The 14,449-nt window shown below is 35.6% G+C and overlaps 1 protein-coding gene and 1 long non-coding RNA gene across 3 annotated transcripts in view; both read left to right on the top strand.

Annotated features, from left to right (window-relative positions):
- Nucleotides 1–14,070, top strand: part of LOC103476647 (transmembrane protein 41A-A-like) — a 26,923-nt gene extending 12,853 nt beyond the window's left edge. Inside the window, exons 2-5 of the mRNA XM_008429115.2 lie at nucleotides 9,568–9,718; nucleotides 9,797–9,958; nucleotides 11,374–11,512; nucleotides 11,606–14,070. Of these exons, the coding sequence (XP_008427337.1) occupies nucleotides 9,568–9,718; nucleotides 9,797–9,958; nucleotides 11,374–11,512; nucleotides 11,606–11,826 (673 nt within the window). The 3' untranslated portion in view covers nucleotides 11,827–14,070. The remainder of the gene's footprint in view (nucleotides 1–9,567; nucleotides 9,719–9,796; nucleotides 9,959–11,373; nucleotides 11,513–11,605) is intronic.
- On the top strand, nucleotides 1,666–3,124 carry LOC103476646 (uncharacterized). 2 transcript variants are annotated; one of them, XR_001777314.1, is made up of 5 exons: nucleotides 1,666–2,145; nucleotides 2,332–2,421; nucleotides 2,519–2,602; nucleotides 2,746–2,833; nucleotides 2,942–3,124. It is a non-coding gene; the product is annotated as an uncharacterized LOC103476646 (long non-coding RNA). The 2 variants fall into 2 exon arrangements; XR_001777313.1 differs by having other exon boundaries at nucleotides 1,666–2,421.
- Nucleotides 14,071–14,449: the final 379 nt, after the last annotated feature.

Raw genomic sequence — 14,449 nt, 5'->3', positions numbered from 1 at the left:
ATTCTTCTGAAAGCAAGTTCAATGATTTAATATACAACTCATACCAGTGGTGTCTCTGCAGGAGCTTGAAGCTGAGTTCTTTGTTTGAAGGGTACATACTGAACACAGGTGTGCCCGGTTACTTTATAAACTCCTGAAGGCCTGAATGAGAGAGATGGGTGCGCTTGATTTTCTGTGAGGCGTGTGCCAGTTGGGTGGAGATGGTAATGCACTCAAATACATCAATCGCTGTTTTAACTTAACACATACTTTTTATATTTAGTTCACATTCTGATCCTGTAAATTACTGTAGTGTCTGTTGTAAATCCATGAATCCATGCAGGAACATCAGGCTGCAGAGAGTCAGAAGGAGGCAGAGACAGAAACACATATCTAGATATTTTAGTTAAATGTTTGCTGCTGAAAATGACAGGAAAAAAAAAACATTTAGGCTTTTTGCCTCAGTGTTTTTATGTTTCATGTTTGGTAAGTTACTGAATGCAGAGCTGGAAAGAGAGACTGAGTTAACAGTGAGGAGCTAAAGGTCTGATAGACGTGAAAAGTATCATTTTTATTTATTTTGTAGATCAAACTGTTGCACTGATGTAGAGAGATGTTCAATAAGAACAAAACTTGTTTTTTAGATTTTAGTTTTGTTGGTCAAACTGATGTATTGAGTTTAAAACTGCTGAGTCTTATTATATGAGCTGTTTTCTACCTTGATTTTAGAAAGAGGTAGAACCAGTTCGGTTACCAGTCAATCTATATCAATGCATTATGACCAATAATCAAATGTCTTTTGACCAATAAGATATATCAGAATCTGGTAGCTTGTCTTTGCTACGAGAGTATTTATCTTGCTAGTTGTGAGGCAAATTCTAAAGTGAGTGTTCATCCTGGAATGACGGTCATTATACTATGCATAACTTTAATTTGATTATTGGATTGTAAATARTAACATGTTAGAAAACTTGTTACTGAAACAAGGGTCAGATTAGAGTAACGCATTACTGATGTGTTGATGGCATAATAGTTTATGACATTTCTGCTCAAGCTATTTACTGATCTGTCAGGTTTCCGATATGCGTCGCCCCCAATGACAGACTCGTTCCTACGCCCTTGGGCAGGTCTATATAAAGATATAATCCATGTTTCTGTCTCATATTTTTATGGCATTAAAAGGACCTGGAACTTTTGTTTTTCCACTGAAAGCTCTGGTTTGCACAATAAATGCCATGTGGGTGAAATTTTATGGATGATACTCTGATGTCCCATTCTCCTGAAAGGAGCACAGAGCTGCACCACCAGAAACCAACAGAAACACTGAAGAGAAGAAGAGCTTTGATTAATGTAGTTACAGTTATCCTTGTTTTAATGTTGCAGAGCTCAGTCATTATAGATCAAATAGATCAAAGTTTAACTTGAATGTTCATTGCATTTTTCTTAGACACCTGTGAAAATAATTTCTATTCCCATGACTTATTTGTTCTCTGGGAAATTGTTTTTGATGATAAATGCAGAAACATGCATAACAATCAAAACATCTACAATAGTGATAGTAATATTAATGATAAAATAATGGTCAGTGCAAAGTAGCCTGCAAATTCTTTGGTGGGGGGCGGTGAGGGACCTGGATAAAGGCTGGGGGGGCGCTGGGCTGAAAAAGGTTGAGAAACACTGTGATAGAGTATAAACATTTGTATTCTTTTTTTTAAAGTTTTGTTAGTTAAGCACTAAATATAACTCACAGATGATGAATCATTATATTCTGTATAAACTAAAAAGGAGATAGCTCAAAGTAGATTTGAGTAAATAAACATCTACACATTTAAAAACATTTTAGCCATTAATTATAAAAAAAAATAAAATATACTGTCACATAACTTCTGTCAACTTTCATGTAACACTCCAGTCCAGTTGATGGCAGTAATGCGCTTTCATAGTCGGTCAAGCAGCCGCCATTAAATTCCAGACGAAGATTTGCACCGTCGCTAACGGGTGCTACTGCTAAACCCAACATGAATGAAAATACCCGTCCGTTGTGTGAAATGGTGGAAAAAGTACTATTTCACAGAGTTACTTTTTCATTATCGTTTTGATATTAAGCAAAGTCCCGGCGGAAAACAACAGATGACACCGCGGCGGTCCAACAAGACTCAACTTACGGTAAGAAAGCTTTTATGAATAGCGAGCACGTGCAGCGGGGCGAGTTGCTTTGTTTGTTTCTTACAGAAAGTGGTCTGTCGTTTTCATAATGTCAAAACAAGTGTAGGGTGAGATTTTGTATTGTATTTTTTATTACATGTGATGTTCTGAACTCTTAAAAATACTCGCATCTTCTTTTTTTTTCAGATCTGAAAAATGGCCAAGTCTCAACAGCCAGGCCTCAGACCACGGTACCGAGGCGCTCTTACGGAGTCCACCAGGACAAAGTGAAATTCAGTAAGTTATGATTTCACATTTAGTGAATCATGAACACTCGCATATTTGTAAGGAAAACTGATCTTCCGGTTATTTTATTTATTTTGTTATAACGCAGTACAGCAAGGCAGAGTGTGGTAAGCAGTAGAGATCGACAACATGGCGGACGGAGGATGGATATAAGGACGGAGCCATGTAGCCGGTATGTATTATGTACAGTCACTGCGTTGATTCCCAATTGTACAATGGCTGGTTGAGAATAATTTTAACTTATTTACTTATGTATTTTTGAGAAAGCGATATATTTGCTACAATATTTTTTTAATTTTACATTTATTTCCACAGACACCACAGAATGGGAGTCACATTTGTGCCACTCAGACTCTTCAGGAACGTTCTGATGTCCGTGATAAGGACAGAGATGCAACTGTGTGTGAGTATCTACTATTTTAGAATGTTGATGATATTTTATGCATCAATATTGTTTATATACATAATGTAATTATGCTGTGTATTGACAATGCACAAAAATGTTTTCCAGCTGCATCCAGGACCTACTGCCAGTCATCCAGATGTAGCTCAAGAAAGAAGCAGGTAAGATCTAGAGATGTCACGATTCCCTGAATGATTAAAGTACTGTGGTTTATTAAAATCCATCAAGGCAAATGATCTGCCTCAAAGTTTGTTGAATTATGTTTTACTATTTATTACCAACTGCTTTTAAATCTTTTTTTCTTCCAATTCTTTCCAAGTGTTTTCTCTTTTTCATTAAAGTTTTAATTTTTTGTAAGAATGTATTAATATAATGTTTTTGTTGTTGTTTTTCTTTTTTTGTTTTAATGTCTTATATGTGCATACTATTCTGGAAGTTGCCAAACATTTTCACTGTAGTTTCATAATGACAAAAAGATGCCTGTAGCTCATAATGATTGTCTGTTCTGTGTTAACAGAACAGACAATCATTGACCATGTTTGGATAGAGGAAGGCAGAGAGTACTGGCAGCAGAGGAGCTGGCATTCTGGGAAGATGGCAGCTAAGAGGGGGTGTCAGAATGGACTGTGGTGAGGTTGAGACCCCAAGTTCCCCCAACCAGGAGCTCAGTGACGTCGGGTCTACGCTACAGGAGAGACGTCAGGTCTACGCTACATTAGAGACGTCGGTCATGTCCTGAACGCAGCATAAGGTTTGATCTTGTTTGGACAAAAAAACACTGCTTGTGGTCCAGAAATAGACAAGCATTTATGACTTATTTTGTGTGCAAACAGTAAAAAAAAAATGAAATAAAGAAAAAAAACTTCTGTGCCTCATTTATGTTCCTCATATATGAACATGTTGCATATAAGCAATATCAAATGAATATATTTTAATACAGCGTTTATTTTTTATATAGATTTTTTAAAATACAGCATTAAAAATATTAATGATTGGGGCGGGGTTTATTTATAAAGACATAAGTGCTATCCAATGGGCACACATCAACCAACCAGTCACATGTCAATGATGAACTGTGATGTCATTGTTTTTCATCCAATGAAGCGCCTTTGCATACGCTAGGGTATTCGTATGCTAAGTAGAGTCGTTAACACCTCCCGCTCCTCAGCACCTCCACTCCCCCCTCGTGGGAGATTCCGCAATTGACAGATTTCGAGTCCCGTGAGTCGTGAGACAGTGAAAATGCAAACTGTCGATATCTGTCGCTCACAAGCTGCGTTCGCGTCAGAATACAGGGTCAAAAATCCCACTTTTCTTCTTGTGCTTGTTTATTTACTTTGGATTCGCTTTTTCGTCTTTTGCTCTTTCTTTTGGTTTGTTATTTTGTTTGTGTTTCCTTTTAATTCCTGTAAAGCACTTTACAAAGTGCACTTGCCTCGTTGCTGAAAATGTGATGTATAAATAAAATTCACATTTTTTTTACCTTTTTTTATTATTATAGAAGTCATACTTTCAATTGTGATATTTTGATTTTATCTTTTAACTTAAATGAAAGTCATCAGCCTGTAGACCTCAGTTTAATAAGCCAAAGTGCTATTATGTATTGTAGGCATTTTTGTAGATATGGTTCACAATGTCATAAATTTATGTATTTTGTTGCGGTCAGAAATCCGCTGGGGGTCAATTTCCAAATCAACTTTGACTTGAAATCAAAGTAAATAACAGCATTAATAATTATACAAAGGGACGCTTTTATTGTTTCTACTAAAAAAATGTAATTACAAATAAACTGAAAGATAATACTGGTAGTTGATGTTTTTAATGTCATCTTGTGTTATTTTCTTGTTATTTTATGGTTTGCAAGCTAAAAATATAAATGGTAAACTGCTTTTAATGCTGGTAGTTTTTTTTCAAGGGTTTATTATTCAAAACACCTCATTCATTTAGATTTTTAGATTTATCATTTATCTACTGTTCCAGTTACCATCAAACAAGAATAAGATACTAATTAGTTCAACTGGCTGATTAACCAGCTCAATTAGTGGGTTAATTGAGCTGGTCCAACTAACAGTTGTGGCTGCTTAGAAAAAAATGCCCCTAAACCTTTTACGTAACTCTATTCTCTGTTAGCTTAACAGAGATTAGATCAGTTTCACACCATGACTGTCAAGAAATGTTTTGATTCTTTTAAGTGTTAGCCTTCTTTCTGCCAGCCAGAGCCGGATTTGTTTCTATTAAATAAGAAACACAATTAAAATCAGACATGAATAAGATTGTTCATCAAAAAACATTGTATGCCACAATCTTCCAAATACTTCCTGTCATCTTCTTCTTTGTGGTTTTTGTCAGTGGTAACTGCTAGGTATTTTTCTCGAACCTTCATAGAAGAACCACAGACAACATATATGAATTTTATGGCCAAGCTTTTGCAAAAGGAGAAGACTCAGCAAACTGCTCCTCCAAGCCGTTCACTGAGCGTTCTGAAGACCTTTGGTTACAGCTTGTCTTTTATTATCAAGCAACTAAGAGGGAGGATAGGTAAGGAAGACAGCAGAGACAAAATATTACTGCACACAGGCATTTTCTAAGGTAGGGAGTATTCCAGTTGATAAGAAGGCACCTGTGGAAACATAATTTAAGGTCTGGGAAACACACAATTAACTGTTTCACATAAAGACAAACAGGCAGATGTGGCCTCCGGGTCAGTTTATACACACAGAAGGAAGAGAACACTTTAAATTGAAAATCACAATAATCTATAGACTGAATGTTGATTAACTATTGTTGATTAACTATTGATTAACATTAGACTGAATATGAACTAAAGTAATAACAAAATAATACCAAAAAATTTCTAACAGTAACATCTGATTGTTGATCATGTGATGTGGAAAAAGTGTTTCCATTGGACTTTTGAGGAATAAACCAATTTCAATACGACAAAAAAACCCACCTCATTCTAGCACTAAGATTTTTCGAAAATGCCGTTTCCGTTATGATTAAATTTATTTTCGAAATGTCAAATTGCGCAACTGCATGGTCAATGGAAACGCAATTAATGACTACATTTACTACTATTTGACCTTCTGAAGTGGAATAAAAAGGTAAATAATAGGAAGCAGCAAATCTTCTGATGAGCCAGTTGTATCTATTTCAAAAGTCGAAGGGGATTCCCCGAAGCTGAGACAAGGTGACCCGTAATCCAAATGAATGGGTCACTACCAGGAGATTTCAGCAACTTAAAAACCAGAAATGATGTTTCACACATTTCAGAATACCAAAATAATCCCCTAAGCTATTTAGGGGATTATTCTTAAAGTTAAACTTTAAGATCTTGTGCACTAAATAAAACCCCAACACTTGGGGAGTTGAAATGTATAGTTAAATGTGACACGGCAGAGGGATGATAGAATAACACTGAGCCAGACTCTCTGAGGCCAAATGCAGAAAGCATTTATGTGTGTGGGTTTTCGCACGCGCGCGTGTGTGTATGAGTGTGCTTGTGCCTAGTAAATTGATATTACTCACGATCATGACTAACTGATCCAGGCATTTTGTAAACTAAATTCCCTTTAGTAGTTTTTTTTTCTTAGTCAAAGGAAACTGAAGGGTTAACTGTTCATGTTAGGGTGAGTGATGTTAACCCTGATGTGATTGGTGGGTTGATCCCACATCTGTCCCTTCCTCTGTGTGTGTGTGTGTGTGTGTGTGTGTGTGTGTGTGTGTGTGTGTGTGTGTGTGTGTGTGTGTGTGTGCGCGCGCGTGTGTGTGTGTGTGTATTGCGTGTTCTGCTGAGGCAGAACATGTTTCGTAGAGTCAGCTGTAAGTATCCCTCCTCAAATACTGTACATACATCCATTCAGTTTCACGTGTTGGGCCGTTTCCATGTCAACCACCCAGTGGACCAGTAAGAGGGCTGGATGTTTGTCCTCTGACTAGTAAGAATAAGCTGTGCTGGACGTGAAAGCAGGTGGCAGAGGAAAGTCGGCAGCTTGAGTTTCAAGTCAGGGTGGGGAGGCGGACCGACAGACAGACGGGAGATTTTCTTTTTGCAGTGTGAGTTTTCAGAAGTGTCTTCTAGTCTCTTCTCAAGTCTGCAAGCAGTGATGCTATTTCTATCTTTGAACTGAATGTATCCAGTTACTCTTTGACTCAAAGACACACAACATGGTCACTTATTCTTCTATAGTTCTGTTTTTCTGTCTGGTTTCAAGTTTTTCCTCTGTTTGAATTTCAACAATTTAAACTGAGATGAAAGCCATTTTCTACTTAAGATTAGGGATGCACATATGTCAAAATTTGGGCCGATATTGATAGCCAATATTAATGTTACTCAGCAGGTAACTGAATGTTATCCTGAGCAGTAACTATTATAACGGAAAATCTCTAAGACTGAAAACATTATTTGTTTTTTGAAGTTAAATGAATAACCGGATCCTTTATGCGTTGTGCTGGTTTTATTGAATGATCAGGGCTGTGACACGAGATTTCTTTGAAACTGATGGTTTCTCAATTTATTTCTGACGAGAACAACAAACAGAAAACAATCGTGTTATCGCTGCCCGCTTCAAGTCCTCTCCCACAGAACAACATGACAAAAGGGGACGATGTCTCACAATTTTTAAGTAATCAAAATAAATATTTTTTGCACAACATACTTGACAATAATGTAGGTTGAGAAAGTAAAAAAAATAAAATAAAATACACCCCTATTTTTGAATTAGAATTAGTCCTGGGTTCTGTCTTCATTTTTTCTTCTTTCTTTTCCCATATATATATATATATATATATATATATATATATAGTAACATTATAACAACTCGCTTCCTCTGATCCACAGGTAGGATAAAAGGCAACTCCTGTAAACCCATGAAAACAGCTTCTTTAAATATATTGTGTAATTTTAGACAGTTTTAAATTAAGCTTTGACCTGTGTCAAACTTTAGAAGTACCATAGCAGTCCTATCTTGATTTTTGTTGTTTAAGCCATTGAGATTTTGAACTTATTTAAATTACTTAATTAGTAACTGTTATATTTGTATTTGGGCACTATTGCCATATTGGTATTTGGGAAATGCTTGGTGTAGTATTTTTTTTTTCTCATAAAGGTATATTTTTTGTGATAAGCTTAATCTCCTTTATAACCGCTATAATGGTTATAACTGCCAAACATTGGTATTTTCAGTGTTTTGTAGATGGAATGTTGTATTCAGTTTGGTTATATTAACTTAGGATCAGATTTCTTCATTTTTTGTAATTATTTTATTTTATTTATGCATGTTTTATTTTATTTTCTTGTAAAGACTCCGGATGTTGACTGAATGTGAATTATACTGTAATTGTATTTTGTTAATTTATTTTTTCTTTAATTGAAAATGTTGTTAGAATAAACAAGCTCTTGCCGGAGTAACATTATAACAACTCGCTTCCTCTGAGATCCACAGATATTGGTTGCACAGAATTCTTCTGCCTGTGTGCCACTTGATACTGGCTCAGATTCCCCTAGATCTGGTGCTGGTAACAATAACAACAAACAAAAACAACCGTGTTATGGCTTCCTGCTCCAAGGAACACAAAAGTACATCACAGAACAAAAGTTAGTTCCTGGTAATTTGTGATTGTAGCTTCACTTAAATATTTACATTACAGAATGGATTAATATATTACAATATTGATACAAAAACTAACTTAGTAGATCTATAAATAAACTGAATGTATTTAGATGAAAAATAAACACCACACACCTCTCCCGCAGGACAACATGACAAAAGGGGAGGGTGTAAATTTCCCATAACAATTAAATAATCACATCAAAAGTTAGAAACACTGTCTTTAGTGCTTTCTTTGACTAGTACATATATTAGTGTGTGTGAGAGAATGTGTCAGTGATAGGTATTGTAGAACGGCACTTTGTGAAGTTCAGTCCATTCACTTGTATTAGCTTACTGGCAGATATGCCACATTAAATATGGTGGATGCTGTGACGTATCGCAGCAAACGGACCGACCTGCTCAATGAAGCATTGATGTTTTCATGTCTATGTTTATGCCCATGTGTGTAAAGGGTGCAAACAATTTAAAGACAAAACCACAGAAGAAAAAACAAATCTTCAAATCTTAAAGTAAAAAAACAACAGAGTTTTTAGAGGTGTTTCAGTCAGGTAAAGAACAATACAAATAACCAAACAAAAAAGACATTTTGTGTTATTGTAACAAAAGAAAAATACAACCAGGTTAACAATTGCAAATAGCAAAGTGACTAATTTAGAGACGGCTGAAGTTTCCAGATTGACCATCAGGTATGTTAAGATAAACCAATACTTTTGCTTTGTAGAAGCGTCTCCCTGCTGTAAATTGGTGACATTATATTTAGATTTTCCGTCACAAATAGAAAATATTGTGCTGAACATTTTACCATAAACGTTTAGCATAACACGTTTATGCTAAAACATGCAGGAACATTTTCAAATCAACCCAAAATTTTGGAAAATAAATGCAAAGGTTCTTGAAAGTACTGCACAGTTAATATGATTTTCCATTTGAATCGGGTTAAGATTGGACCTTTGAATGGACCATTTTGTTCTCTTTTTCAGTCAATCTGTTGTAAAATGTCTTTGCTGTGTTTTAGGTTAATTGTTATTGTGTTCCATCAGTCATATCACAACTTGATTTTAGTAGCAAATGAAAAAACTCACATTAGTGTACTATGGTGTGTTCCTCTGGTTTTCCATTCAGGCTGAAGTTCCCATCAGACCTGGAGTCACTACAGGAACTGGCCAAGATGCTCAAGTTTTACAAAACAGAGAACTACAGCTATGTTCTGCTACTGTTCTGTAGCGCCTACCTCTATAAGCAGTCCTTCGCCATACCTGGCTCCTCTTTTCTGGTGAGCCACACACTGACAGAAGCTGAACAGAAATCAGGGAAACAAACACTTCCCCCCATGTAATCTGTCCTGTTTCAGAACATGTTGGGGGGGGCAATTTTCGGACCCTGGGTGGGTCTGATGCTGACCTGCCTGCTCGCCACTTTCGGCTCCATGTTCTGCTTCCTGCTGTCCTCAGCATTTGGGAAGCAGTATGTGGTTCACTTCTTCCCAGAAAAAGTGGCTCTGCTGCAGATGAAGGTAGGTATCTTCACCAGATTGGTCAGTTATCCTTTATTTGCGTGGTAAACGAGAATGTGCACTTTTTTTGTTGTTGAAGGATTTAACTTGTTTTCTGGTGATATTCTGGATGTTTTCCGAGTGTCAGAAATGTTGACCCAACTGGAAATGAAGCAGGAAAAAATGAATCTAACATGGAGGTTAAGACAGACATTCTGACATCTGGTACAATACAAGCAGCTCATATCTGAGATGAACCTGCAGCCGGTCCTATGTTGATACATTGTCAAGCAAAACTCGTTGAAACTGCAGCCAGATCAAAATGGATTCATTCATGTTCATAATGCTAGGAGTTTGTGAAGATACACAATCAATAATGAACAACAATAATCTGGATTATTAACCTGTCATAAGAAAAAAAATAGAAGTTACTTATTAATTTATAAATCTCATAGTTTCAAACTAAATATTTAATTAGAAAGATAAATATTTCATATATCAACTAAATATTTAACTTCAAACCACATATTTTGTTAGATAAATAAATATTCCTTTAGCAAGCCAGGTAGTTTGTTTCCAAACTAAATAGTTAGTTAGTTAGCAGGCTAAATACACTGCTCAAAAAAATAAAGGGAACACTTTAACATTTAAGTGAACACTGAAGTGTTCCCTTTATTTTTTTGAGCAGTATATTTAAATTACAAACTAAACATGTAGTTCAAAACTAAAAAATTAGTTAGCAAGCTAAATAATTGGCTTGCTAACTAAATAACTAAATAAAAATAACTAAATATGAATCATTTAGCTTGCAAACAGAGTTTGCAAACTAAATATTAAATTTGAGGCTAAATATGTAGCTCCAGACTAAATAATTTGCTCAGAGCTAAATATTTAGTTTGAAGCTAACTATTTAGCTTGCTAATAAATGTTTAGTTTGAAGCTGTGGCACTTAAATTAAAGAATAACATGGTGCAAATATGACTGAAAAATTAACCTGGCAGGGGGCAGATAAAGCTAACGATAACCAGGTTAAACCTGGTCTAAGGAAAAACATGAAAGTGTAACAAAATGATTCTGAGTTTTCTGTTCATCTTTTTGGTCTATAAATAACTCAATAAAATGCAAAATAAATCTAAAAGTGTCAAATTAATCTATAAGTTCCAATGCTTGCAGATTGACATTTTTTATTCTCCATCAGAAACGTTTTGGTTTAATGAAAATCTCTTTCAATTTAAACTAAACTCATAATAAAGTTGTTGGACTGAAGTGTTGCACTAATGAAGCTTTTTTTGCTTAGAATCGGTGGATTAAAACTGAACATTTTTCTCACAACTTCTTTCTAACGTCTTGTTTTTCTTTTCCTTTGAATCCCTGCAAAACCTTTTTCTTTGTTATTTTTTCTTTCCTGAACTCTCCTCTTCACGTCTTCCTGTCAGGTGGAGGAGAATCGTAGCAGCTTATTCTTCTTCCTCCTCTTCCTTCGTTTTTTCCCCATGACTCCTAACTGGTTCCTTAACATCACTTGTCCTGTCCTCAACATCCCTCTATCCATTTTCTTCTTCTCTGTATTAATAGGTGAGCTAAAAATCATAAAAATGAATAAACAAACAGATGTGTCGCAGATCCAATGACACAGCTGCTGTTCCCGTCTTATCTTTCTCCTCCAAGGTTTAATCCCATACAACTTCATCTGTGTGCGTACGGGTTCCGTCCTGTCACAACTGTCCTCTTTGGACGACATCTTCTCATGGGGGACGCTGGCTCAGCTGCTGGCCATTGCTCTCATGGCTCTGCTGCCTGGAGCGCTCATCAAACGCTATGGCTCAGCTCACCTCAAGCTGGATGCCGTCACCAGCAATGGAACCGGCCAGGACAGGAAGAGCAGATGACACTGAATGCCAACGCTGCTCAGGTAGAGATGGACGCTTGTGACTTCTAGACCTCTGCTAGGTCACACTGGAGACTCCAGACATTCAGGGTGGTGCTTATTTTGAACTTCTATTTTTATCAGGTTGTGCTTAGTCTTCATTGCCTTAAAACATCTTAGAAGTTACTGTGGTGAAAATCCTCCTCTTGAATGGATGGAATGTCACATTTTGCAAGAAATTGTAATTATTTTGCACAGAGCTGAATAAGTGTCACCTTCGGGATGAACAAATCTTTCTGTTCCTGTTAAAGATCCCATACATGCACCGCAAAAACACTAAATATTACAGCGTATTTTTCTCTAGTAATTTAAACTTAAAATCCGACACACGGACTCACAAGTAAGATCACAAAAGATATATGAGCTTGTTTCAAGTAAATAATTTGTCAATATTAATAAAAACAATGGATTAATTCCACTGGCAAATTATTTCTTGTTAAAAGTAGCAAAATCTGCCAGGGGAGTTAGTACTTTTTTCATATATATAATCAGTACAAAAACTCGTACAACTTACTCAAAAGTTCTTGTAACATGAAATGAGAAAAAATGAAGATATTTGCAGTAGAAACTAGAGAACGATATGAGATGTTTTTGCAGTGTGCTAAGGTTGCTAATCATGATTAGCTTCATCGTCACTTATTCTGCAGTATGTTGAATGGTTTATGTGTTTTCTCTGTAAAATGGGAGCGGTCTCATTGCAGTGACTCAGAGCGACTAGTTTTTCACATATAGAAATATTCAGTAAGTTGTTTTTTTACTTAATTTTTTCTGTCATTTTTATTACGTAAATCGCGGTTAGCGATTATTTGGCTACATGTTCAAAAACAAAGACTGTTGTAAAGTATTTTAATTATTATTATTTTGCATTTATCATACATATTTTACTAACTCTTAGACATCTAGATTTTAGATGCTACTTTCCTTTAAAATCTACAGGAAGATTCGAAAAAGGCATATTACATTTTTTAGTCTGAAATCTGTTCTTTTAAAATAATAATAAACGACCAGTTTATTATAATAGCTTGATTAACGTTGTGAATCAAGCTATTATTCAAAAGAATTCAGTCTTCTTTTGAATTGGTTGTTTCTGACCAAGCGGTGGATTTCTACAAATGTGATTTTTTTATTTTCACAGATTATCTGTTTCATGTTAGGCTGCCATGACAGAGCGACACATATAATGTAAAAAAAAATACTTAAAATAATTATTTACTGTGGCTTTAAGGGCTGACTGTTTAAATCAGGAGTTGAATCAGATGTAATTATATTAAAAAAACAAAAACCTTGGAGTTAGAATTTTATTTTGTGCAGCACTATTTAAAACATGACTAATCATGCCATAGACTGATTATTGCTGAAAGCAAAAGTACAATGAAAAGTGTGTTCAAAAACATATATTATGAAAAATGTGCTCAAACACATTTGATGTAAAACTCCTCTGGGATTTATGTATCTGGCTCCAGATGTTTCCTTCTGTTCTGATTTTGAAACTTCTGTTTTTACATGATTCAGTGATTGTGTTCATTGCAGCTGTCTAAACTTCATAGTGGCAATCCTGTTTCGGTTTGTTTACATATTTACAGTGTAGTCTAGTTACTGTTTTTAGGGAGGGGGTTTTAAACCACTTAAACACGTCTTAAACAAAATTAAATAGATGGTTCTGACTGAGCTACTTTAGGTTTGATTTCATCTGAATCTGTTCTATTTTATTTTGTATTCTATTTTAATAAGTATTTTTAACAGTAGCAGGTGAAAAGCACCTGGACATTTTGAACTCCCATCATGAGGTGAGACTTCCCTCTGATTCACTCTGCATATTTAATCCCTGCAGACGTTAATATGGCTGCAGAAACTTATGATCTTTTCCCATATTAGCATCCTTCTGACCTTGTTTTGCCACTTAAATTAAACTCAGTGGTTGCAAAATCACATCATGGAGAACTTTCTATGTGAAATTCAGTTTTTCAGATAGGTTTGGGATTATGACTTTTAAAGAGAAATTTAAAAATGCCACATTTCAAATTTTAATGGTTTCAGAATGCTTAATATAACACAAGGCACTTTGTTTGGAGAGACTTTTACCAGTCTTATTAATCTTCTGTCTTCTTCTGATTATACCGATTTAAAGTTCTTGTTTTGATGTTTTGCTTTTTGCATCTTTCAGCCTGTTTTCTATGGAAAATGCAATAAAATACAGTTCACTCAATTTTGTCTTTATTGGGACGGGACACAATAATTATTTGGCGGTCTGACAAAGCGAAACTAAGCCATTTTGGGACGCAAATAATATTTCATTGGCGTCCATGTATTTTCTTATTCTTCCGTCACTCCCCATGGTGGACGTTTTGAGAACATTTATAAACCAGATTGATAATTATCCTGTTTACCAGCAACACACACACACACGCACACACAAAATAGTCTTCTGTATAACCCTCAACCATCCAATATCGGTCATGCAAATACACACACACACACATACTTCCATAGAGGCAGTCAATATGAATTCAGCAATAAATCAATACATAGAAAAATAAAAAGTAAACTCATAATAACAACCTGACTGGTGAAGTACACGGCAGTGG

Source organism: Poecilia reticulata, linkage group LG15, assembly GCF_000633615.1.
Source record: "Poecilia reticulata strain Guanapo linkage group LG15, Guppy_female_1.0+MT, whole genome shotgun sequence".
In the NCBI taxonomy this organism is placed as follows: Eukaryota; Metazoa; Chordata; class Actinopteri; order Cyprinodontiformes; family Poeciliidae; genus Poecilia; species Poecilia reticulata.
The sequence above is the reverse complement of the archived record's forward strand: the minus strand, read 5'-3'. Positions and strand labels throughout refer to the sequence as shown.